General features: G+C 40.1%; 2 protein-coding genes across 4 annotated transcripts in view; one reads left to right on the top strand and one right to left on the bottom strand.

Annotated features, from left to right (window-relative positions):
* The window catches only part of NRDC (nardilysin convertase), a 31,724-nt gene extending 19,774 nt beyond the window's left edge, over positions 1-11,950 (top strand). Inside the window, exons 18-31 of the mRNA XM_064516197.1 lie at positions 243-362; positions 1,838-1,889; positions 3,035-3,185; positions 4,342-4,469; positions 4,828-4,990; positions 6,301-6,332; positions 6,626-6,764; positions 7,305-7,352; positions 7,717-7,769; positions 8,403-8,486; positions 10,550-10,640; positions 10,961-11,077; positions 11,366-11,455; positions 11,733-11,950. Coding sequence (XP_064372267.1) covers positions 243-362; positions 1,838-1,889; positions 3,035-3,185; positions 4,342-4,469; positions 4,828-4,990; positions 6,301-6,332; positions 6,626-6,764; positions 7,305-7,352; positions 7,717-7,769; positions 8,403-8,486; positions 10,550-10,640; positions 10,961-11,077; positions 11,366-11,455; positions 11,733-11,930 — 1,466 coding nt within the window. The 3' untranslated portion in view covers positions 11,931-11,950. The remainder of the gene's footprint in view (positions 1-242; positions 363-1,837; positions 1,890-3,034; positions 3,186-4,341; positions 4,470-4,827; positions 4,991-6,300; positions 6,333-6,625; positions 6,765-7,304; positions 7,353-7,716; positions 7,770-8,402; positions 8,487-10,549; positions 10,641-10,960; positions 11,078-11,365; positions 11,456-11,732) is intronic.
* An 845-nt stretch (positions 11,951-12,795) lies between these two features.
* Positions 12,796-21,466, bottom strand: part of OSBPL9 (oxysterol binding protein like 9) — a 71,906-nt gene continuing 63,235 nt past the window's right edge. For all 3 annotated transcript variants that reach the window (XM_026105614.2, XM_026105623.2, XM_064516199.1), the window contains 12 exons: positions 20,691-20,803; positions 20,285-20,403; positions 18,781-18,866; positions 18,310-18,484; positions 16,544-16,628; positions 16,162-16,272; positions 15,708-15,771; positions 15,444-15,584; positions 14,648-14,726; positions 14,232-14,323; positions 13,637-13,772; positions 12,796-13,523 (listed from right to left, as the gene is read on the bottom strand). In XM_026105614.2, coding sequence (XP_025961399.1) covers positions 13,449-13,523; positions 13,637-13,772; positions 14,232-14,323; positions 14,648-14,726; positions 15,444-15,584; positions 15,708-15,771; positions 16,162-16,272; positions 16,544-16,628; positions 18,310-18,484; positions 18,781-18,866; positions 20,285-20,403; positions 20,691-20,803 — 1,276 coding nt within the window. In that variant the 3' untranslated portion in view covers positions 12,796-13,448. The remainder of the gene's footprint in view (positions 13,524-13,636; positions 13,773-14,231; positions 14,324-14,647; positions 14,727-15,443; positions 15,585-15,707; positions 15,772-16,161; positions 16,273-16,543; positions 16,629-18,309; positions 18,485-18,780; positions 18,867-20,284; positions 20,404-20,690; positions 20,804-21,466) is intronic.

Below are 21,466 nucleotides of genomic sequence, written 5' to 3'. Positions count from 1 at the left end.
CTCTTATGTTTAAGTTTGAGAACTGACTCTTTCTAAGGTGTAAGTTTACAGATCCTATAAGCATAAGCAGGCCTCACGCAGTCAGTGAGAACTAACAGAGAGCTCTAGACAGCTGAGAAGGGGAATGTTATTTGCTTAACCCTGCATGACTTCTATGACCTCTACGTATGCGGCCTTACTGTGGCTATGAAATGCAGTAAATTCCCTTTTTTTTGTTTTTTTTTGTTTTTTTTTTTTGTTAGCCACTGACTTTGCTTTGAAAGTTGCTGACTGCCCTGAGACAGAATATCCTGTCAAAACACTAAGCACACAACAAGGCTGTCTCTGGTACAGGAAGGATGATAAATTCAAAATCCCAAAAGGTAAATGGCTTCCATTTTGTGTACTTCACAAACTGCAAAAAAAAAGAAAAGAAAAGAAAAAATTCTCTGACGCAATGGGCGCTTGAGTAGTGTTGGTTAGCTGTGGGGCTTGTTGCTACTTTTTGGCTCTTGTATTTCATGCGAGAGTGCTGCTTTACCTGCCATTTCACATATTGCCCTCCTTTTTGTCTAACTACAAGCAAGGTGTGTTCAGACTTTTGTCTTAGTATCTGTAGTCTGTTTGCTTTTCTTTTTCCCTGAACCGTTCAGAAACTTGTTTCTCTAGGTTTTTTTGCCAGTCCTGGCTCTGGTTTGTCTTAGTCTGGGTGTAAGGATATGCAGCTGTTTAATGCTATGAAAGATTTTTGGTTTAGGCTGTTCATAAAAATCTAGATACCAACTTACTTGTATATTGCCTAATAATGTGAGCAGTCCCAACTGTGAATTGGCTTCCCCTCACGCACAGCATCGTACATGCATGTTCCCACAGGGGGAAAAGATAGGTTGGTGAGTCAGCTGTGACTTGCAAGCCTCAGGTCACTGCTGCATGGTAAAATTGCATTTTCCTTTTTTGGCAACCCTGAGTTTTGCCATTTCTAATGTAAATTGTACATCAGAGGAGGAAGGGATACAGCCTTTTTCATAGTGTGGGACAATCCATGCAAAATTTGTGCATTTCTTCTGAGGACTGTTTGGAATTGACGGTCCACCAGTGCTATACCTAGGTTCTTAGGGCTTTCCTTGCAGGAAATCCCTGTTTTTAACAGCTGGAATTTTTTTGAAGGGCAATAACCCATAATAGTGCTCACCGTTTAAAATCAGTTCTTACTGTCAGCTCTTTCATAGTCTTTTTGATATATTTATCAGCCAGCATAGAAAAGAAGCAGGTAAACTACTCTGTAGCAAGTACTGCTGATACCTCATGTTAAAATTACTGAAAAATACTGACTTCTGAAAGTTTAACTATGGACAGAATTTGGCAGACAGAGTATGTGACTGGGAGCAGGGCTTGAGAATGAAGAAGCATGTTTACTTAGAAAAACTACAGTCACTTCTACAGAAAGAGAAAAATGCAACCTGGAATTGAGATAAGTGTGGAAAATGTATTGCTGTTTTCAAGCAGAATGTCACAACTGTCAGGGTCTGGTAAAGAGACATTTTGTGAGATTTTCATAGAAGTCTCCTTTGTTTATATTGGTCACATCATATGAGTTAATGTTCTACAAAGCACAGCCTTATGTTTTCTAGTGTTTGATATTTTTAAGGGAGGATTTTGGGCTGGAAATGAGAAGATGTTTGGTGATGAGTTAATATAAGCAAAACTATATTCTTGTAGCTGAATGACCGTTTTCATTGGTCATGGTCATGTCATGGTCAAATCATGACTAAAGAATAACCTGGTAGAAATATATTTGGCTTTGGAAAGCTGCCACTTTTTATACAATTGCTCATTTAAGTCTCTTTCTCCTCACCAGCTTATGTTCGTTTCCATCTGATCTCTCCGTTGATACAGCAGTCTGCAGAGAAGTAAGGATTACGTTATTTGTGCTTATCTTGCAGAAGTAGTTGAATTCTCATGCATAGCCAAAAAGTACAGAAAAAGATTAACTTTAAAGTGGAATAAATTAAGGCTACCTTTCCTCATGTTCTTACACTTCTGTAGTGGTTTTATCTGTAGTTGGACGAGGGTGGTTTTGCAGCAGAGCATTACTATAGCAGACAGACGTGTGCAAGTAGCATGGTGTGTCATTCCCCAGTGCAATTTTTGGAAAATTAGTGTTAACAGCAGCAGTGCACACACCAGAAGGAAGTGCTCAGCTAACGAAAAAGAGCAGTCTGCAGCTGTATCCAAACCCAGCAGCTTGGGAGCAGGTAGGAGCAGGCGAAGAGGCTATCGACAGCATTTGGAACCAACCGTTTGTTACGCAGGCCTCGAGACTCTAGTTCTGCACATGCAGCACTTCTGCTAATCTTAGGCCAGCACTGACATTTGTAGCAAAATTCATAGTGGTTTTATTATAATTCTGCTGAGACCTGCACAAGGAATGCTTTGGGAATGCTTTTGTAAATGTTTTCGTCAGGACTTAGTTGGTTTGAATGTTGAACTGGAGTCTGGGCAATAACAAAAATGTGGAAGTACAGGTGTACAGTTCCCACTTTGCAGTCTCATTCTCTGTAGCTTATTTTTATTTCAAATTTTATTATAGCTCCGTAGATAAATAGCAGCCTCATCACTCAAGTCTTCAGCATAGCAGAAGCTTCTTCAAATAAAACTGAGGGAGTCCCCCTTTCCTTTACACACAGTGTAAAACTCTCATTTTCTGTGTGACTATGCACTGTTTTGAGTATTGGCATGTTACAATATGCATTCCTACTTTTTGAGAAATCTTAAATCATGTGAAGTTGGAATCTTATTCAGTGCAAAGGGTAGTTGAACGTCAAAATAATTTTTAAGTAGTCTTGTGTGCTTTCTGGGCAAAGTGAACTTGGCATTCTGTATTTCCAGGTTTTCTGAAAGTTGGTTTTGAATCTGATTTTACTCAAGTATTCATTTCTGTTGGAGAACTTTTCACGTGTACCATCAAACTCATTGGCCTTGAATTTTTTTTTCTCTTTCTCCTATTCCATCCTCTTTTTTTGTTTTTTGACTCTTTGCCCCCTTCTCCATGCAGCATAGTATTGTTTGATACGTTTGTAAACATCCTTTCCCACAATCTTGCTGAACCAGCTTACGAAGCAGACGTCGCTCAGTTGGAATACAAGCTAGTAGCTGGAGAACATGGCTTAGTCATTCGAGTGAAAGGATTCAATCATAAACTACCTGTAAGTACTGCTGATCTGCTAAGTACATGTGCGTGCTTCTTTTCAGGGTATGTGCTTTTTCTGGTAGCAGTAGTTGAGCTGCTTACGTGACTTGCCTAGAAAATTCAGTTTCCATATCACCAGAATGACTTAGAAAGCTCTCTTGGCTGGAGTTTTTAGTATTTAGATGGGGTGTTTTTAATTGGAAAATTCATATCACTGAATATATGTTCAGATACAGGGAAATGCAGAAAACATTTTTTCATGTGGTTACATAAAGATTCAGTTTTATTCACTTTTATAAGCTCAAATTTCTGACCTTTGGCTGGCTTACTTCCTTCAAGTAATAACGGTACTTCCATTAACTGTAACAGCTTTACCTTTAAACAGGGCTTTGAGTCTCCCATGTTCCTTTAGCATGTTAAAACCTATCTATCTATAAGCTAAGGCTATTTGCACATTGGCCAGAGAAACGTGTCTGAAACATAGTTCTGTTTACAATTTGATTTGGGAGATGCAACTTCTGAACATGCTCTTTTTAGATGCAGGTTTTCTTTGTTGGGTTGGTAAAAGCTATGAGAGTGGGAGGAAACCTGCTCCTCTTCCCTCGCTGCTGGCTGGGCAGGACACTGCAGGATGTATGGATTGGGGAGGAGAGAACTGCCCAGCCTCCTTAGCCTTTCATTGCAAGGGCTTGACTGGAGTCTCTCACAAAACTGTCAGATCATCTATCAGACGTATTAATGTGAGATTTAACACAAAAAGCCAGAGATGCAGATAGCCTGATCCTTTTTTAATCACAGATACTGCTCTGTTGTGAAGCTGGTCAGCTGTAACAGGAAAAACTGAAATGCCCAGTACGGAAGTGTTGACATTACAACATTACATTCTGTTTCAACAGAATGCAAAAACTCCTGTTTATTTAGGATATTGAAATTATTTCGTTCACTTTTAAAACATGCTGTCCTTTTGAAACTGCAATTTGGTATAGAATTGTCTAGTGATTTGTCTAGTGAAGAATGTCTAAGAGAATTGAGGAATGTGCTTTAGTAGCACTCGGTGTCTTTTTTTTATGTTGATCAAACAGGGATTTTTATATATATATATATATATATATATAAAATTCAGTTTAGACTGGTTGTCCTTTCCAGAAATGACTTGAAACTTTTATTTTCAGCTTCTATTTCAGCTCATCATTGATCACTTGTCTGACTTCAGCTTTACTCCAGCGGTTTTTGAAATGATAACAGAGCAGCTGAAGAAGACCTACTTCAACATCCTCATCAAACCTGAGACCCTGGCCAAGTGAGTTGCGGTGGGAGGGCAAACAGTGGCGGCACCCTAAGCGCTGAGGTCAGGCCGGAGAGCTCAGGAATCTCTGCCCAGTGCTCGGGGAGGCTCTTCCAGGTCAGCTTGTGCCTTAGAGAGCTCAAGCGGCTCTGCAACCTGGGTATCAAACGCCAGGGTCAGATGGGAGATCCAGCTAGGTGCTGCTGAACCTGGCGGTAGCTGACAGCGGGTGCGTGGGGAGGGCAGGGAGCCCATAGTAATGCTCCTGGCTACCATCTCCCCATCTCCAGTACATTCCTGAGTCAGAAATGGGATCTTTTACATGAAACAGGTCTTGGCAGTTTGTGATTTTGTTTTCCTTCTTGCACCGCAGGGACGTGCGTCTCCTGATTTTGGAACACAGCAGGTGGTCCATGATAGATAAGTACGAGACGCTGATGAACGGTCTTTCCATCGAGTCTCTCTCGTCCTTTGTTAAGGCTTTCAAGTCACAGCTCTTCGTGGAGGGTCTTGTACAAGGAAACTTCACAAGCAGAGTAAGTGTAATTTCAGCAGCTGACCCTTATTGAACCTCGTGCTTAAAATATGCTTAAATGCAGTTGCCACAACTCCAACGCTGACCTCCAGCTTCTGCCTCTTTGGTACTGGCAATCTGGAGGCTGGCTGGTGCAGGGCAGCTTCACCACTAACAGCTCAGGAGCACTAGTGTGGCTAAGTCACCGGGGAGCCCTTAACTGCCCATTTGGATAGAGGTTTTCTTCGGGAATTTTGATGTGAACTGCAGAGAGGGGAAAATGTGATGGCAATATGCCTGTAGCCTGTTTCCACTGTTGTCACCATTTTTGATATTGTTTGATATATTGATTTATTTGATATTGATAACTTCTGGTGATGGTGCTACAGGGGGAGGCTTCCCTCGAACTACATTTTTTTCTGGAATTTTGACTGCCAGCATGGTTTGGGTAACCTCACTGGAGTCCTGTCATCTTCGATCTCATTAAACACGCAATATGTGTTGAAATCTTCTACCCTGGGACTAGGTCACACATAGTCCTATGAAGCTGTTTAAAATAGGGCTGTAAGAGGGCTTAGCCCCATGAATCCAGCATCATGAGTGCGTATGTATAGCTAGGGAGAGTAACTTCTTAGCATAAATCGTATTTGCAGAAGGCTCGTCTTAGTTGGCAGCATGTGTCCTCAAACTGTTTAAAGCCTCCTAAGGAAAAACTGCTAATGTCTTGCTGGAGGCCAGATTCTTGCAACGGCAGCTGTAGCCTCTTGGGCTGCAGGACGGAAGGAGGCCTGAGAGCTTAATCACGATTTGTTGAAGAATCTTTGTTCAAAATGTTTTTATTGCTGCCGCTTCTGTGTGAGCTACGCTCCTTTCACACTACTGCTTGGGTAACCCTGTGACTCCTGCATTAGCTTTAATGTTTCACTTGCTGCTGTTCCCTGCACACAAGCCCAGGAGTCTCCTTCCCAGGACTCCAACTTCATGTGCAAGACAGGGGCCTCATCTAGTGCCCCCCCGCCATGTGCATCCCTCGCTGCTGTGATGGTCGAAGCTTTTCTCTGGCTTTTGCACTCCCCTTACTGGGAAGTTAAAGTGCAAGAAGCGGATTGGGAATTCTGTTTTGCTTTGCAGCGTGAGGTGGAGGTGTCCCTCCTGACATCTCGGGGGTTTGGGAGAGGGTGAGTCCTCGGGGAGGCTGCGGGGATGTAGGTGACGTGCCAAAACGTGGCTGTGCTCTGCTTGGGGATCACTTTCTCAAGCGATGTACTCTAGCGTGTGCCCGTGAATTGGGGCTAATCTGTGAATAAATCTTATGTTTATGCTTTCTCCTAGGAAGCAAAGGATTTTCTGAATTACGTTGTTCAGTGAGTATCTCTGACTCCAGCACAGTTGTCACTGGGTAACTAGAAACAAGTTAAGATTCTTTTTTTGGAGGAAGACATCGGGGTGGGAGCAGTGTAGGAACTGTCTTCTCCCATCCTGGATCCAGTGCTGCCGGGGTTCCCTGGAGGTGGTGATTCATCATGGCAGCTTAAGCAGGACAATGTTCTGGTTTGGGGGAGAGGAAAACAATGTCCATCTGGGTGTGTAAACTTCTGGGGTGTTGTGTTGTTTTTGGCCCAGGGGTTTGACACTTTGCTGTTTTTACTCCCTTCAGAAAGCTCCAGTTCGCTCCTCTGGCCCATCCCTGCCCCGTTCAGTTCCGGGTGGTGGATCTGCCAAATGCGCACCTCCTCTGCAAGGTGAAGACTCTCAACAAAGGTGATGCCAACTCTGAAGTGACGGTTTATTACCAGGTAACGTTAGCTTTGTCTGTACAAGTTTACTCCCGCTGATACTTGCTGATGCTGTAGTTGTACTTAGTCACAGTCTCGAGAGCCAGTCTCTGGGCAGGGATTTTACAGCGTGCCGTGAAAACTAGCACAAATGCATCCCCTTGGCCTCAGTGGCTAAAACCCTGGTGGACTCTCAAAAGCACGTGGTGCTTCATACGTGGGGGCTGCAGGTAGGTGTCGTCAGGCCCGTCTCCTCCCTTCTCCTCAAACTGGCATCTTCCACTGCCTGCCTGTGCTAGTGGATAGTAGCTGGGTTTTGTGCCGTAGTTATTTCCTAGCTTCCCCACCACCAGTCTTGGGTGAAACCCCTCTCTCCTGCTTTGAAAGCCATTTTCAGGCTCCTACAGAGGCCAAAAACTTTTCAACTGTCCCTGTTGTGAATTACAATGTCCTTAATGCTGCAGTCCAGGTTGAGGTTTGTATGTCACAGCTGTCACCTTGAGCTGGACTGTAGCACTTAACTCCATGAAATCACCCTAAATTCTTCTGTTTTCTTTTTAGTCAGGTGCCAGGAATTTAAGGGAATATACCCTTATGGAGCTGCTTGTGGTAAGTTGGTTGGTGTTTGTGTCTTTTCAAGCAGACTTTTTTAGTAGTTATAACCCATGAAAGTATCTTCCCTGAAAACAGTGCTTGGAACTAAGTTAAGGCCATGGGGCTAAATGACACACAGGTGACAGTATTGCTCACTGATTGGACTGTGGGTGGTTGGGACAGGATACCCAAACTGCTGGAGTGATGGGAAGAACAGAAGGCAACGTTTTCTTAACTGCCAACCCAGAAGACTGCGACCTTGCCTAATTCAGTGGGTGTAGCTGGGAAGGCAGCAATTCCTTTTTTTTTCCCCTGTTGCGATCGGGGTGGCTACCGAGGAGCGTCGCTGCTTCTGTGACTCACTTGTGCTCTGTTTCAGATGCACATGGAAGAGCCTTGCTTTGACTTCCTGAGAACCAAGCAAACCCTTGGGTGAGTTCACTGTACCAGCAGAGCTCCTATTCACCTGCTTTTGCTGTTCCCTAGTATTTTTACTTTGGAAGTCTCTTCCTGCACAGTGGCTAATTCCTGGCTTATTGTAGCTGAAACAGCAGCATTGCACATCAAAACCAAGAGCACCCTTCCACACAAACTTCAGCCTAGCTGCTCTAGATTCCTATAAAAATTGTATTTATTACCAGTAAGCTAACTTGGAATTAGTGAGGAGAAAGTTGTTCCTTGCACTTCCCAAATAGTTGGCCATTCCGTGTGCTCGTGGCTGTTTTCGTAGCAGCTCTGTGGTAGAAAAAGACTCCGTCAGAGGCATCCTTCTATCCCAAGAAACTGGAACAAGCTTTCCACAGCTGCAGGTGTATCGCTTTCTGTTTGAACTAGTTTGCAGGAATTATGAAACACAAATACTTTGCAAGGCTTAAAAGGATTTCCTAAAAATGAGAAAAGATTGAAGTGCTTTGATGGAGGAAATAATGGAAATAAAGAGTATTTTGAGACCTTGTAACTGAGATTGTTTTGTAAAGTGCCAGCACTATTCTAACATGCAGGTTTGCACTGTAGATGAGAATTGTTGTGCTTGTGGAATGACTTTTTGTCTCTCTTTGCTTTAAGCTACCACGTGTACCCCACCTGCAGGAATACCTCTGGGATTCTGGGGTTCTCCGTCACCGTAGCAACGCAGGCAACGAAGTACAAGTAAGTGCTCAGGTTGATGTTTCCAGCCTTGTCACAGCAGTCAGGTGCCTCAGAGCTGCCAGCGCTCGCTCCTGGTGCGGGCAGCAGGGCCCGGCAGGTTTGGCTGGAGGAGGCGCACGCAGCCGGGCCAGCTTCATTCAGGGGAGTCAGGCTGCAGCCTCAGGCTCACGCAGGATCCACCTCTGCAGCGGTTAATCAAAGTGATCTCTCAGGCTTTAGGCTGCACCTGTGGCCCACAGCCTTTTCTTTGCACGTTCCTGTGAAGAGCATTAACCACGACATACTGTGTAGCTGTGGGCACATGAAAGAAATTGAAACTGGTGCATACTGTACAGGAGAACGTTGTGCTCAGGAGCCGTGGGGGGACGATGGGCCTAACGGATGTTCAAGCTTGTCACGGGTTGCAAATCCTGCCCCAGGGGCCTAAAGGAAAAGGCAGCTGCTGCCTCCACCTGGGGTCATAATTTCAAGTCCCAGCGGGGAAATGCATCTCTGATTTTAACAGAGTATTTCTTAAATCAGGTCTCAAACTGTTCTTGCTCCTCTCTCTGGTACAAAGGCTAAAGCCTGGGATCATGGGCAGGCCAGTTCCTTTAGTTCAAGCCCTGTCTGCCCCCTGCCAAGCTGGGACCAATGCAGTTCAGTTCCGCTCAAGGAGATGTATTGCCCATCTGCTAGCCTGGGACGCAGGGACCAAGTGACCTTTCCTCAGTGTCTCTTTTGCTGTGTAAAGAGATGCTGTAAATGGCACCCGTTGCAGCTGTAGACTGAATGTGACAGACCAGTGCAGCGCGTGTATGTATGTCAGCTGGGTTTTAGAAGTGATGTCTAACAAGGGGGCCAGTGGACGATGCATGTTTCAGGTAGCAAGCAGCTAACACTTAGTGGATATAGTGAGGTAGCAAACTAAGTATGTGCTCATATTGCATGTTGTATTTTGTTTAGATGATGTACTTACACAACATCCAGCAGAAGACTAGTTACTGGGTGAAGTTCACTTAATCTTTTATTTGTTTTAGTAGACCAGGTCACAGCTGACTTAAGTTTGCTTTTGCTTGAGCTTTTGAGTGCACGTACTCTCATTTAAGAGTCAGATGCAGTAACAGTCACCTGTTTCAGGCCAGCAGTTTTTATTCAATGAGGGGAGTTGTACATGATCCCAAAGGGCATGTGACAGCAGCCGTCCTTGTGTTAGCGTGTAACATTGCTGACACCGGGATGGAAACAAAAGCAAACACCTTAAGCTTCTGAAACTGCTGCAGTCTTAACTTGAACAGATAAGGTAAAGATTAAGTAAAATACCACACTGCCTCTTTGAACATCTTCTCTCAGGAGAGAACACAACATAGCTTTTCTTCTGACCCAGTTTCAGCAGCCAGCCCACTACTATGTTTTTGTTTAAAGCTGGGGCTAATTACAGTTATTTTCTCCAATGGCCAGTACTAGGGAGAAGATTGTCAAAGTTAAAGCAGATATATGAAATATCTGCAGCTTATGAAAATGCGTCTCTGTCAGTGAAAGTTTAATTAGCACAGAGCACTGCTGCCTCTGATTTTTACATTTGAATGACACTTCCAGTATTGAGTTCAGTGCCATCTATGAAGGTTTAATATTTCAAAGGTGTCACAATACATCACATCACATACCCTCTTTCTTTCTTTTTATCTTAAGTGATTAGAATTTAACTGTCACTGTGCAGGGCTCAAGAGTTGAAATTTAAATTGCAGTCCTGATACAGCATGCTGGTGAGAACATGGCTGTTTGGTTTACTGCTTGGGGCCCGGATGGGTTTAACATCACAGCAGCTACCCCCGCTTGCACATTGGTTGTATAAAGTGCTTGTCTTTGAACAGTACTTCAAGCTAGTGCTCAGATCTTATTTATATTACTCCTGATAACAAGGAAGATTAAAAAGCTGGTGGTCACAGATGTGTGAGCTTTCAAATGGGAGGGAATGGGCAGAGTCCCAAGCATTCCCTCTTTGTTTAATTGATTGCTGTTCTGCTACTTTACACCTCAGTATTGTTTTTTTTTTCCCCTGAGATGATTTAACTCTCTTTTAGTTCTGAATTGGTTGACAAGAAAATAGAGGAGTTTCTTTCTTGCTTTGAAGAGAAAATCAAGCATTTAACCGAAGAAGCTTTTAGCACCCAGGTAAAAGTTGATCTTAAAAAGCTCTTCCCTTAACTGCTAAATGATATCCAAACTGGAGGATGTGGTTACACTTTTGGCTTATTTCTGAGGTTTTCTGAACAAAGGACTCACTCATTTTTGAATCCTGCCTCTCCCTGTCTGCATTCATTCTGTTGACACTTGCTCTTCTGGAAATTTACAGTTAAGTCTGAAAACAATTAACTGCCTTGTTCAATGTAATTTAGGAATTCATGTAGTATCACTGAACACAATAGATAGATAGTTAATTAAGGTACTTTAAACCCTTTGAAACCAGTCATTTTGTTTTTTCTCAAATGTAGGTTACAGCTTTGATAAAGCTTAAAGAATGTGAAGACTCCCATCTTGGAGAAGAAGTAGATAGGAACTGGAACGAAGTTGTGACACAGCAGTATCTCTTTGACAGGCTTGCCCGTGAGGTAGTTATGAATTACTTTCAAAGTGCAAGTAATCTAACTTTCTTTTCTTTTCACTAATGCCCAATGGAACATGGGCACTTGTATTTTGCCTTTAAAACATGGCTGCAAAAAGTTAAATAAGGGAAATTATTCTATTAGCATGATACACTGACCCTAAAAATACATGTTATTCTTAAAGGGTTGTTTTATCTGATGGGACGTAGTTCATGGACCAGCTATTTTAAACAAAAATGATATCTTTATCACTGTCCTATTTATACCTCATCCCTGTATGTTTATGGATTTTAGATTGAAGCTCTGAAGTCTGTTACTAAATCAGACCTGGTCACCTGGTTCCAAGCTCACAGAAGCAGTGAGAAGAAAGTGCTCAGTGTACATGTGAGTGTTGCCTGGCAGTTCCATGCTGTCCACTTCTGAAATGTGAAACTGATACTGCGTAACTCTTTTGCCACCACATCCCTTACTGGGATATCTGTGAGGTTCTCAGAGTTTTAAATCATTAGTTATCCACATTAATGTTCATATTTTCTAGTTTCCTAATTAACATTGTCAATTAGATTACATTTAAGTATCTAATCTTTAGGACAGATGAGCATTGAAGGAGGCATACATTATGAAAGTTAGAGCCAAATTTCTCTTCTGGTAACTCTTCCAGGTGGTTGGATTTGGAAAACATGAAGGGGACTCAGAGGTTACAGCTGTCTCAGAAGTACAGAATTCTTCATCTGGTGAAATACCTCATCTTACTTTCTTACCCCCATCCTCCTTGATGACTAACGTTACTTCCATCAGGGACATCAAAGCTTACACATCAACTCTGAATGTTCTCCCTTACCATAAAATATTAAAATAAAAATGACATCTTGCCCTGCAGTGATGTGTAATACAGGTGCTTTTTACAACTTAAACATGGCAAAACTGGTTTTATTAACAAAGCTGCAGTGGTAGCTGAGATGAGGAAGTCCATTCAGGTATGGAGGTAGTTTCCCTCAAGCAGTTTTCAGCCAGCCTTTCTCATTAATGTCCAAGTTTGTTAAGAACAGGCACAGCGCTGACTTCCAGCTGGAGAGAGGAGAGGGTTTTTTTTTCCCTTCACTAGAAAAACACCATGTATTCCTCTCCAGCTGTTTGAAGGTGGGGGCTGCCTTTTGTTCAAGCTGTCATGTGCATCATTCCTACAGTGCTGTGGCAATTGCTTAACCGAAGTTACATTTCCTCAAAGAAAATATTCTGCAGTTCTCCTGTAGGAATTACACAGTGCATGTGGAGGAGAAAAAAAAAAAACCTTAAGGCTTCAATCTTAGACTGCTTTTTTAGTTTTTATGTACGTGCAAAGTAGACAAAACTGAGGTTAAATCAAATTAATGCTAGATTTAAACTGTGGAAGGAAAAATAGTTTGATTGCTACCTGTAGCTGCTTACTCAAACATTATTTAACTTCAGGCTGAATCACAGAAATACAAAGGTTCTTACAGCTTTAGCTAGTTATTAGAGAAGTAAGGCCAGACATAAGTTTCCAGAAAAATTCTGCTGTGAGTGGTGCAAATTCTGTTCCTTTTGCTAGTTTATTAGCTACTTTAAGAAGTAGGTTTAGCTACAAGGATTCCACTGGAAAAACTTGTACTAATACATCTCACATAAAACAACTGATCATCACTCAGCTGCAAAAACAATCTTGCTGCAAAGGTTTATTTTGAAATAAATAAAAGTCCATAAGAGAAGTTTGAAAAATCTATTTTATGAAGCTTTAAGATGCATCGAGTAGAATTATCTATGGTTACATTTTAATCTCTAAAATAAAATAACAAAAGTTATTTTGGGCAAGACACTGAAATGCCAAAAGATTTGATTATCATACAGGTGGAAGATAACATTTATGTAGCATTTTCTAACAAACTGTCCCATCAAAGGAGTCCTTGTATTTACACATTGCAAACATTAGCTAGATTTAAATGACATCTTGCTTTTTTGTTGTCGTTGTTGTTTAAATATGTAGGACCCAGGAATATTATGCAACTGATACCAAATGTCATGGCCTTCACAGTGGTTATACAAAGTGTATACTTCACAGCCCAGATTTTCCATGCTTTAGAAGCATTAATAAAAGGGCTCCAACAGCCTGCCTTTGAAGCCTGAATATACTACTGTTATAGCAAAGTCCAATATAAGTTACTACACAGCCAAGACGCTTTCTGTTTTATATAATTGCTTATCTGCATCAGTAAGTCCAGTATCCCTGAGATAGGAACCACTGTAATTGGAGGGGACAGGTTCTCCAAAAGTTACATACGTGATAACTGATGACTATCTTGGTATCAGATGTAAACTTCGCTAAGCCAAGGCTTGAATGTTTTCGGTTTTTATAACCCACTTAATGTTTACTGGCAGCAAGTCGTTTCAATAGTGGCTCATCATAAACCCAACATTCTCCATCTTCATGGAATAACTAGAAAAAAAAAGGGGGGATAATTAAATGTAAGCTTTTTAATGACTAAGTTGGAAAGGAACAGTAAAATGCTACAGGTCAGAGAACATTGACACTGTTTGAATAAAGCTCACCCTTGTTTCCCATGAGGTCTCATTCTCCTTTCTGGCTCTGGCTTCAGCTCTTTGTCTTTCTTCAAGCCTGTGCTTTGCGGCTGTAGCTGCATCAATGTCTCTGATTTTTAAGTTGTAGGTTACATCTTTCCACAAGCTTAAAAAAAGAAATTTGAATGGAAAGGAGACTGCTTTATGGAAGCAAACAGTGCTAGGAGGCTGTAGAAACACGTTACTGGTTATTAGTTATCACTATTTGTTTGAATTAAGGTAAGCCTCACTTATCAAAAGCACAAAAAAAACCCCCAATATATATTGAACCACAATTGCACTGTCTTTTGCCAGAAGTGGGAAATTTGTAAAGAGGCTCTCTGGACCTCCCTGTTACATCGGGTCCTGAAGAGGACGTGACTGAGAACTGCAGGTCTTGTCTTCCCCACTAAAACCTGGACCTGCTCGTAACTTGGTTCTGTCCTGCAACAAGGGCCCACTGAAGAGCACAGCTGTCTGTGCAATGAATGGTGTTAGGTGCATCCAGTTAGTCAAACTGTTTAATAGAAACTTGGGTCTTTTCTAACTAAAAATGTCTTAATTTTCAGTTTACTAAAGTTCTTACCAGCGAGACTCATATTCTTCTTGGTCCTCCAGTTTCCTTACCTTCTTCTTAATTGTAGGCATTTTCTTGGTATCTATAAAGACAGCATTCTCCTAGAGAGTGAGAGGATAATTTAAAAAAAAAAATCAGTTCTTCATATATACCTTTCACATGTATGCACCCTCTCACTCTAGTATATTGGTTGTCAGAAAATACATTAACATATTATTCTCTTTATTTTTATAACCAGAAGAGAGTCAGGTTACTGTAATAATAAATTAACAAAATAAATCCAGGACTCTTATCCTGAATTCAGCATTCTTGTGATCTTTTGGGAATCTTCACAGAAGACCCAACTACTAAAGTTGGTATTAAAAAAATAAATTAGCACTTAAACTCCCATTTTTGTTGAAAAGAAAAAAAAAAAGCTGCTTTACCCCCGTTGTGTATTTTGCGTACATGACACCATTCCATTCTCCTTCAATCGAACAGAAGGGTTTCTTGTCATTAGGAGAACTAAATAGAGAAAAACAGTCATTTTTCATTTGTATTACACCAACTAAAAGACGCCAAAGGATCAAAACTTTGCTCTAGTTGCTGTACAGCCTTTGATGTAAAGGGCTTCAAGTGATAATCACCAATACTGAAAAGACAAGGGCTCTGTTTCCAAGTGGGAGGTTTTGCATATATTAGTTCAAGTGGCACAAACCTTAAAAGAAGATGCTGTTCCAATATAAGACAGGTCTTGCCTTCAGGAAACTAGTAACAGGCTTTCAAAACAGATTTAGAAGCAACTAGAGGTCTTTAAAAGGTTTGAAGAACTTAAAGTTTCTCCCCCATACTACTGGAAAACACAAACACTAGTTTAAGAATGAGGTGCATCAACGTGTAAGTGTCACAAAGTGACTTAAAACCAAGTTATAAACGTCCTTTTGTTTGCATCACTTTCTGATGTTTATATTACTGTTACAGCAGGCCTCCAGGTAAGATGAGATTCTCCCCTAAATTCTGTGTACAGATCACATGCACAGAGTCTAAACAAAATACACCAGAACACAGGTATAAATAAATATATATGAAATGGTCTGCAGCAGAGCATTAACGACATGCTAGTAGGTTACTGGGTATAGCTGCTTCAGTATTTTACACTGGTGTATAAAATTGTCTTCTTTAAAAACAGTCAGCATTTAAGCAGAGAGAAGTGAGATTAACTGAAGAGAGAAAGAGGCTTACAAAATTTCAGCTGTAATTCTGTGCTTCTTTCCTCCATAAAATGGTTTTGTGTGGAAGACTATGGAAGCATTATAGCCTGTCTTTGAGCAATTAATACTGCATTCTCCACCAAGTTCAATCCACGGTACAGTGAGAATAGATCTGCAATAATAAATATATATATATATTTATAACCCTTTAAGTGTTAAGTATTTAAGTGTTGAATAGCCATTTAAGTATTACAAGGCATTAAAAATGAAAATATCAGGTAGAGCGTTTACTTGCCTTCCATAACCATTAGGGAAGGTCAAAATATAGTGTTCATCATAATCTAGGCATGTGACGCACCCTATCAAAGAAAAATAAAAATAGATTTAAAAACATCCAGCAAAATTTCTACAAAACTTTTCATAACAATCTCCTGAAATACTTCATTAAAAACAGGTAACATAAAAAAGGAAAGGTCAAGGGCTTTATTTTTTCATAGATGCTGAGTATGATTAGCTGCTAGAGAAAGCTGGGGGAATTGTGGTGCTCACAAAGAAACTGGGCCCAAAGTGATTTAAGCACACTTTGTGTAAGTTTTCTACACAGGGAATCTGAAGTTTCTAGATATGTAAAATCTAGATATATCAATTCAAATGCTCCTCATGTTTAAGAGAATGACTTGAAATATTTTCTGTAAAAATTTGAGTTGCAGAAGGTTAACTTCTCTCTTATTAAATTCGCATGCACTTACCTTGCCCGATATTATGAACACCAATAGACATTCCTAGGAATTTTGACTTGGTCCATATATGAGCATTGAATTGTATCCTCTTGCTAAAACACTCTGCGTAAAATGCTGAAACTGAAGGAAAAAAGTGTAAACGAGACAGCAATACTATTTTTTTTTCCCAAATTACTCTATCAGGAAATATTGCAAAGGGCCTGATACTTGCATGGCTACAGAGTTTGCAAACTGCTTCTCATGAAAACAGTCTATAGAGAAAACAGCTTTTAGCTCTCAAATTCATACAGAAAACATAAATCCAAGATCTAAACTAAAAGCTGACTTTACTGTTGCTCCTATCCAGATAAATGAGATACCATCTCTATTAGCAGAGTTATTGTCAACTTACTTGGAGGATGATGAGAGACCTGCTCTGCCACAAATGTTACACTGCTTTTACTGACCCAAGGAATTGGTCCTTCTGAAACTGGTTCCTGCAAGATAATAAAGAGGTTTTTCATTCACTGATGGTGTTTTCAAAACACCAAAAAGTGAATGGATGCTTCTAAGAGAGGATGCTTCCACATTTAAAATAGGCTTCTAAAAATGTATTGCAATAGTCTTAATGTATTTGCCCATTTGCTAATTTGAGTAAGGAATATTTCTGAACCTATGATGCCTTTTAAAGAACTTCCAATTTCTGTTCTCTCGTTTTTACTATAATTGTATTTAGAGACATGTCCATGATTCTGAAACCCCAGTTAAACCGGAACAGTCACATATAAACCCAATTACAAAGTAATACTTAAATCTATTTAATTTCTTATTAAGTAATAGCAGATGGGTGGCAGAAAGTTTCCATTTTTGCTTCAGAGCAAGTCTGATATGCATATTAGTAATAATCAGATTTTGTGTATCATACAACCATATAATGCATTCATTTACTGTGGCAAAACAGGAAAATATAACTCATAGTTAGAAGCAATGGAAGCACCAACACAATACTGTCCTTATGCCAGCACAGTCCAAATGTTCACCTCAGAAACAACAGGAAGATTTAATCAAACAAATAGTAAATGCAAAAAAGAGAGCAAGAGAGAGAGAAAGAGATAGTTTACTTTAGATCAGCCCTGAAATAAACAGGAGGAGAAATGCTGTTTTTTAAAAAAGCAACTTAATCTGGAAGTTTGATGTGGAACTGCAGTGGTACTTCAACCTAGAAATTTGTGTGGTTCCACAAAGTACCTCTGATAAAAGACAAATCTCTTTAACATCAAAAACCCATTAAACTGGAAAAATGCTACACCTCTCAATGACACATTAGGACTTACTACATTGAGGCTACATGAAGTATTTTAGCAGATGATCTCCAGAATAGTGCCTCACAGATTAGAACATGAGCTCTTCCCACATCATCATTTGTGATTTCCCAACTTTTGGGTGGTTTTTTGTTTTAAGTGCTACAGCTTTCTCTAAAATTAGTGAGGCATGGAGTTGACTATGGTACATGTGCACAAATATCTCTCATTAATCCTTGAGGCTGATTGAAGTTTGGACAAATAGGGGAAAAGCAGAGATCATAGACTGGTAACTTCAAATCACAAAAGTAAGACTTCTACTCTGTCCTTCAGTTGGCCAGACATATTCCAGTAAAGTACAAAAGTGGTCAGATACAGATGTACAACTAAAATAGCTCAGAATCCACATTTGAGACGTATGACTTCATACCTTTCAAAATCTAGGAAAGGATTTTAAAAGGAGAATTAAATATAGCGAAGAAACCGCACTGCCTCCCAGGTTCTAAGGGATGGGAAAAAAAACACTATTAAAATGCGAGGGATTAGAGAACTGATAAAATCAGAACTTTGGAAAGAAAGAAATTCACACTCAGTGCTAGAAAACAGTTCAGAAAAAGAAACGTTTTCAACAAGTCAAAAGTTTCTTAAAAATAATAAAAAATTTTCATCGCTCAAATTTTGCTACACAAGATATTTTAAACATCATCTGCCCAAGGAAAAGGAGAAAGGGAGAAAAATCAGTTGATATTGCCAGGTTTTTGTCAATTTTGCTGCATAAACATAGTATAAGCCATTCCAGTCAGTAAATTAATAGAGCTTAGGGAATTACTCGCATGCATTCTAAGCACCAAAAAAAAGATAGCACTAGAAAACTAACCATATCGTCTTCACCTTCAGTGCCTGGTAATACCCAATGACATCGGAAGATCTCGCCCAAAATGGGATTGTAAGGCTTTTTAGCAACCGACCCTTTTCTTCCTGCATGAAAAGCTGAGAGGTACCATTTAACCACTTGAACCATTCGTTCCTTTGGATCCTTCTGGTCACTAATGCTACATAGGCCAAGAGAGAAAAAAAAGGACAGGCAATATGTAATAAAAGCAAATCAGTGCTTCCTAACGGGAATCAAAATGTAAATACTAATGCTCCAAGTATTTTTACCTCAAATGCAGCAGATTTTTTCAATAGCTAGAAGTTTGACTAGACTAGCGTGTTTGACTACTTTGACTAACTTTCAAGTTTAGATCAAAACCCAAGCATTATTATTCAAAATCAGTAGCATTTTTGACAGTCCACAAGGGCTGTAAACATCATCAGAACCAGCTAAAATGCTCTACTTTGTACATACCTGACAAATAAGTCCGGATGTGCAAAAAAGTCAGCATACATTTCCAACAGTGATCTTCTTTCCAGGATAAAAGTTGGAAGAACCACCTGGGAAGAGAAAAAAATCTTACACATCAAGATATTTTAACATCCTGCACAAAAGCATTCTACATACTAATCATAAATGGCTTACAAACCACCCAAGGCTTTGTACGTCTCTAACGCGACTGTGTCCTCAAATTTACCAATGAGTTCTGACATTTGCAGGTCAGTTGGCATCTTCTATATAACCAAAGATCTAAACTGAACTGTCTCGTCTTGTGTATGTTTGAGTCACACCCAAACCACATCCAGCTGTATGGCTGAGCTTGTAAAAAGCCGTTCTTTATTACAGTAACACTGATCGCATTTAGTTTCTTTCATGTGTACACTGTCAATTAATTTTCAGTTATAGTCAAAAATCTCATTCCATTTAGTCACATCCTCTTATATATCCAATGGAAACTAAATTTTCACTCAGCTCTATCAAGATGAAGGTTAATCTCTCCCCTACCACTATTCTTCCCCAACGGTACTCACAGGATCCACGCATGTGGATCAGCCCAGTCCGATTCAGGTTTGTAGCATAAACCACTGTTGAAAGCAGTGTGGATTGCTGTAGTTGACTTTAAAGCGATGTAGACAAGAAGCATTCACACAATGCTTTTTAGCAGCTTAACTTGAGGTCAGTAACTTTTGGACTATTTCAGGAGTCCCCAAAACAGACATATTTTGGATCGCTTAATGTTCAGGACAGCCAGAAACCTTCTGTATTTACATACGAGCTACTAGCTACTTCCTCACAAGTGTTTTCAGTTCGTCTTTTTATTGCCCATTATGAGTTCCACACCAGAGAGTTTAGAAAGTCATCCACTTAAGGAAACTATTGATATCTGGAATTAGTTGTTTAAGTTTAACCAAGGTGTCTAGAAAAATCGACACCTCGAAAATGTTATCCATTGCATCATGAATCACATTTAGGAAGTGTCCAGTTCAGTATTTGCCAATCCCACACGTAGCATTTTAAAATAAGCAAGCAACTTATTCAACATAATCCCAGTTAAGCAAAGCATTATATGCTCAATTCCCCCCCCCCTTTTTTTTAAATGTTATCTTACTGAATGTTACTGTACATTGGGATCTTGTAGACCTTTGTTCTAGGAAGCAGAAGGACTGGAGAAAGATTACTACCACATATAGCATTCCTCTTATCCCAAGTCTGCAGGCAAGGACCAGGTTAAAAGTGAACAAACAGCTATTTTCCATAGCAACCTATTTCCCCAGTCTACAGGATTTTAGCAGTTGGATATATTTATTCTGTGTTCATCTCCCCCCTCCCAGTAACAACTCCAATTAAAAAATATATCACACAAAAGAGATTACAGCTTAACTAGCTCTCAGAACAAATGTACAGTTAGAATATTACTTTAATTGATTTACACAGAATTCAGGGTAACTCCCACAAATGAACAAGTAGGCAAGCTTACCTTGGTTAGATCCATTCCTAGTCTAACTTGTGACAAGAGGTGCATGATAACACTCTTATGTTCTTCCACTGATTCTCCTTCCCCATCATCATCTCTGTCATCAGGAGGATCAAAGAGATCTAAAGAGAAAGACCAAATAGCTTTCATTTTTCTTTGCTGAAGGATAAAAAACCTCCAAAGACTGCCTATATTTAATTTAGCATATATATTAGGTGTCAAAAAAGCCTTACTCATAAAATGAAGATTAAGTCTTCAAATTTGACAATTCTCCATTAGTAAAGAAACAGCAGATAAACCATTTTCCACAAGTATCATGTCATCTATATGATCATACATGTATCAACATAGTTTACAAACAGATTAACAACCGAGAGCTCCCTACTGGAAGTTAACGCAGTCCTCTTACCAGCATCATTTGTCCCATTAGACATGGAAGAATTGAGGGACTCTGTGGTATCCGGACGTTTCAGACTACTTCCTGTGCTGCTGCGAGTCAGAACGGCAGCAGACCCTGAAGAACTAAAGAAAAGTATTAAGTTCTCGTGATTCACAATGAACTAATTCAGACCAAGTTATGGTAATTTGATGTACATTGGCCTCAGTTTCCTAAGGCCACGTGTATCAATTTCACTGATACACATTAGCATATATGCTACATGCTGATTCACAGAAAACTTAAAATGGAATGGAGCCTAATGCCTAGGAAAGCCTGCAGTCTTAGGTTACAAGGTAAAGGCATAAAAAGCCTGACTGTAATTCCTCTTTGAAAGATGTACCATCTCTTAAATTTCATTTTCTAATTACTGTTTTTTTAAATAGAGATATTGGGGAAAGGAAGTCAGCTTCTTAAAGATTTTCTCGTAAGTGTGAGAAGGATCATTTATTTACCAAATGCTGCAGCAAATACATATGAAATACCCAAAGGTCACACATTAATTATCTTTCTGAGCTGGTGGCTTCCCAAGTTCGGTCTGCATTAGTTTTGCCAATGTATATATCAAGTGCAATGGGGAGGTAGAAGAAGGAATAGGGGAGGAAACTGCATCCCTGACAGACAACTGCGCTGCGTGGGATTGATCTTACTCTGTTACATGAAAACATTTTTTGCCATTATGACTTGTTTGCTTATTTAGATTAACTAACCCCTAAAAGTAGACAAGCCATGCACTTGTAGATAAAACC

The sequence above is a fragment of the Dromaius novaehollandiae genome, chromosome 8 (genome assembly GCF_036370855.1).
Source record: "Dromaius novaehollandiae isolate bDroNov1 chromosome 8, bDroNov1.hap1, whole genome shotgun sequence".
Classification (NCBI taxonomy): domain Eukaryota; kingdom Metazoa; phylum Chordata; class Aves; order Casuariiformes; family Dromaiidae; genus Dromaius; species Dromaius novaehollandiae.
The sequence above is the reverse complement of the archived record's forward strand: the minus strand, read 5'-3'. Positions and strand labels throughout refer to the sequence as shown.